This window comes from Branchiostoma belcheri, unplaced genomic scaffold (assembly GCF_001625305.1).
Source record: "Branchiostoma belcheri isolate BF01 breed outbred unplaced genomic scaffold, Haploidv18h27 scaffold1, whole genome shotgun sequence".
NCBI lineage: Eukaryota > Metazoa > Chordata > Leptocardii > Amphioxiformes > Branchiostomatidae > Branchiostoma > Branchiostoma belcheri.
In genome coordinates, this window is record NW_017802379.1 from 9,718,884 (window position 1) to 9,722,339 (window position 3,456).

The following is a 3,456-nucleotide window of genomic DNA, read 5'->3' on the forward strand; positions in this document are numbered from 1 at the left end:
TTTATGAATTCGTACAACCTAACAATATGTTAGTGCATTAAGCTTGATAACGTTTGACAGCTCTGTTATTGTAGCCACTCCATTTTGTGTTGTCTCATGAAGTTATACCAAAATAAAACATTTCACTTTTGACACATGCATCTTTGCTCTTTATTCATCAGTATTGTCCAGACATTACAATTTCAATGAAACATACAGATGAAACATAGTTCCTCTGTAATATACAACATGACACTACTGATTCCAAAAAATGTCTTCCCCATACATAGAGCTGTGTAACCTACTCTAACAGAGAAATTAGCTCCACATACATATCCTAAACTCTTTCCTGTCTCTCAAATCTCCAATCACAAATGAAAATCTGTATCTCTACCTAAACATTTTCCCTCCCAACATCTGCTTCGAGATTAATATTTTTCACTAATTCCATTGAAGCAAATGATAATGGAAGCCAACTTATTACCCTGTTTAGTGTTGCAGGTATGAACATACTAGGTAATACATTCTTTCCTCTCTAGCAGTTACACAAATCTATGTGGACATCCTCAAAGAACACAAAACTACATGGCCAGCGGCCGAGATAAACTTTTTTCAAAAGTCTTGTTTTAAATTTAGTAGGGATCCGCGTACCTTGGTGATCTCTCCTGCTACGATGGACTCGGACATCCCGATGGTGACCAGTAGAGGCATCAGGAGTAAGTAGTCGACATCCTTCAACACGCGCACTGTGCGGAGCAGGAGTTGGGACACCGTAGGGACAGGCTCAGTGGACGCCAGCTCCATGTTTTTGACATCCTTGTCGAAACAAAGTACTGCTATCAGCACCGCCAAGATGTTGCACGCGAGGAAGACCCCGAAAAGTGTGTAGATGATCGCCTGTTGGTTGTTATTGTCGTCTGGAAGTCCGGCGGAGGAATTGTGAGACGTGCTAGAGTTTCTAGTGACGTAATGAGTAGTCCAGTTGGTTTCAGGACGAATCCCACAATCCATCGCGCCGCAGAACTCTAGTTCTCCCTTCCCGATGTCCTGTCTTCCCGCAGAGAGCACCAATGAAGAAATAAGATTGCCGCTAACCCCAGCAAATCCGAACATAAAATAGAACACGCCGTTAAACTTGGCAATGTCACCCTCCGGACTGTCGTGTTTTAACAGTTTGGCGTACTCCTGAGCAGAGCGGGTCAAATAGGTGAGCTGTGCCGTCCAAAGCGGACCCGAAATAGCCCCGAGCAAAACCGAAGACGGTATCAGAGTGTACCAGGATGGGTAGAAATTGGATCCTGTGTATAAAATGTGTCCAAGTAAACAAACCACGACGGTCCACTTGCACGAGCCGATTTTGTGGATGAGAATCGGCACGTACAGACACGACAGGACCATACAGGCGTACACACAGCTCAGAGACACCACGCCGAGGCCGGCCGCGCTGTTCAGCGTGCTCTGCAGGTTCTGTATGGCGCGAAACGCCGTGAAGTTCACCAGGAAGACCACAGCTATCACTACTAGGTTCTTCCATATCCGCCTGGTAGATGACACGTACAGCTGTGAACATTGTGTCAGCTCTCCTTCAGATGACGTCCCTTTCCTACTACGGGCTTCTTGCTCCATACTTTCGCCTTGACCTTGACCCTTCATTGGTAGTGACGTAACGAGGATTTGATAGTCCTCCTCTGGGAATATGTAAGTTGCTTCTTTAGCACTCTGTCGTCTGGCTTTATGCCTTTTAATAGCGCGGGTCTGTACAGAGTTCGAACTGCAGCGCAGCCGGACTTAATCGTTTATACACGTCAGGATCGAGCAACAAGTGCAAGAATGTTACAATCGCGCCATTATGCGGCAAGGATTTTTATTGCACTTACCACCTGTATAGTAATAGTACGGGTAGTAGTCATTACATGTTTAATATCACCTTCGCCAAGGTTATGGTTTCGTAGGCGTTCGTGTCGTGTGTGTGTGTGTGTGTGTCTGTGTGTGTGTGCATGTGTGTGTGTGTGTGTGTGTGTGTGTGTGTGTGTGTGTAAGTGTGTTGTAAACACGATAACTTGAGTAGACTGATTTGGTAGGTGGGTAGGTCTTCATGACACCTGGAAATGATTAGATTTTGGGCCCCCTAGCAGCTTCCTATGGTACTGCAGCTGAACTTCCGGTTTTGATATCTCATGGCCTAGACATGCTAGGGTCACAAAATTTAGATGATTGGTAGCTCTTGTGCTGGGAAATAAAAGAGGATAACTCAAGAACCGGTTGACGTATATCGTCATGAATTTTGGAATGTAGGTAGCTTAAGTGATGCCTGACACAATCATGTGACAACTATGAAAATATGGATGTAATTAGCATAATTTATGAGGAAATTCTATAAATCAGTTGCATTACATGATAGGAATATCCGACCTTGTGGCATATGTAATTGATAACGAAAGAAACACAGGCAGATATTGATTTTGTAAATTGGATTTTCAATGTTTAGGGTATTTGAAAGTTAGGTGAAGGTGAACATCATTAAACATAACGTATTCAAACAAGGACCATATTTGCATAATTTGGAGGAAATGCTAGAATGGCAGACATTCTTTGTTAAGATAAGACTGTCTTTTGGTGGAGAATTAATCAACTGATATAATTCACGGAAATGATACCCCGTACAGGGGTTGTTCGAGGGTATTCAAAAAGAAGAAGAAGAAGGAGAAGAAATGAGGATCCTATTTGGTCATAAAGATTACATCATTTGGCGAAGGTTTGAGATCCTGGAACTCTAGTTGTTCATGTATTTTCAGGAAATAATGATTTTTTTATGATTCATCCTACTGTAACTGTTTAAGAGCTCAAGGACCTTTTAGTGTTCAATAGAAAAGTAGAAAACTTTTTATAATGGGAAATGAATGGTTTCCAATTCTGAGAGTTATCCTCAGAATGCCACGAAACGAAATGGCCGCGGGGTGACGAGAAACAAGTGACTGCCTCTGCTTTGTCTCATTATGTATTCAAGCTCCGCGGAGCTCATTCTGACACCCCCTCTGTGCCTCGTGTTTTCTGAAATTAACATTTCAATTCAATTAGCAAAAAGCCTTTTCAACAAATTTGTGAAGCCGATTTTTCTATATGGATCCGAATTAACCTGTTTCGACCAAACATCTAAAACACTAAAACTTAATGTTTCTACGCGTATTCCAGAATCCACACCAAAAAACGTTTTCTCCGCTGTATTAGAGAAACTTGGTCTTGATGAAAACATTCCTGCTTCGGTTAGAAAGAGTTTAAGCTCCACTTGTGCCCATACATATGTGATCCATTTTGAAAGAAGGACAGATAAGGACATGTTTTTTAATCTAGCGTCTCGGCTAAAATTAGAAAACGACAACTTTTCAATTGAAAATATACATCTTTCTCAACATATTCCAGAATTTGATGCCATCGATATGAACTTTCAAAAAATTTTACTTAGAGTTAATACAAAAG

General features: G+C 41.8%; 1 protein-coding gene across 1 annotated transcript in view; it reads right to left on the reverse strand.

The window, feature by feature from the left end:
- LOC109472070 (UNC93-like protein) overlaps window positions 1-1,605 on the reverse strand; it is an 8,031-nt gene extending 6,426 nt beyond the window's left edge. Inside the window, 3 exon segments of the mRNA XM_019771672.1 lie at window positions 631-1,183; window positions 1,185-1,334; window positions 1,409-1,605. Of these exon segments, the coding sequence (XP_019627231.1) occupies window positions 631-1,183; window positions 1,185-1,334; window positions 1,409-1,605 (900 nt within the window).
- Window positions 1,606-3,456: the final 1,851 nt, after the last annotated feature.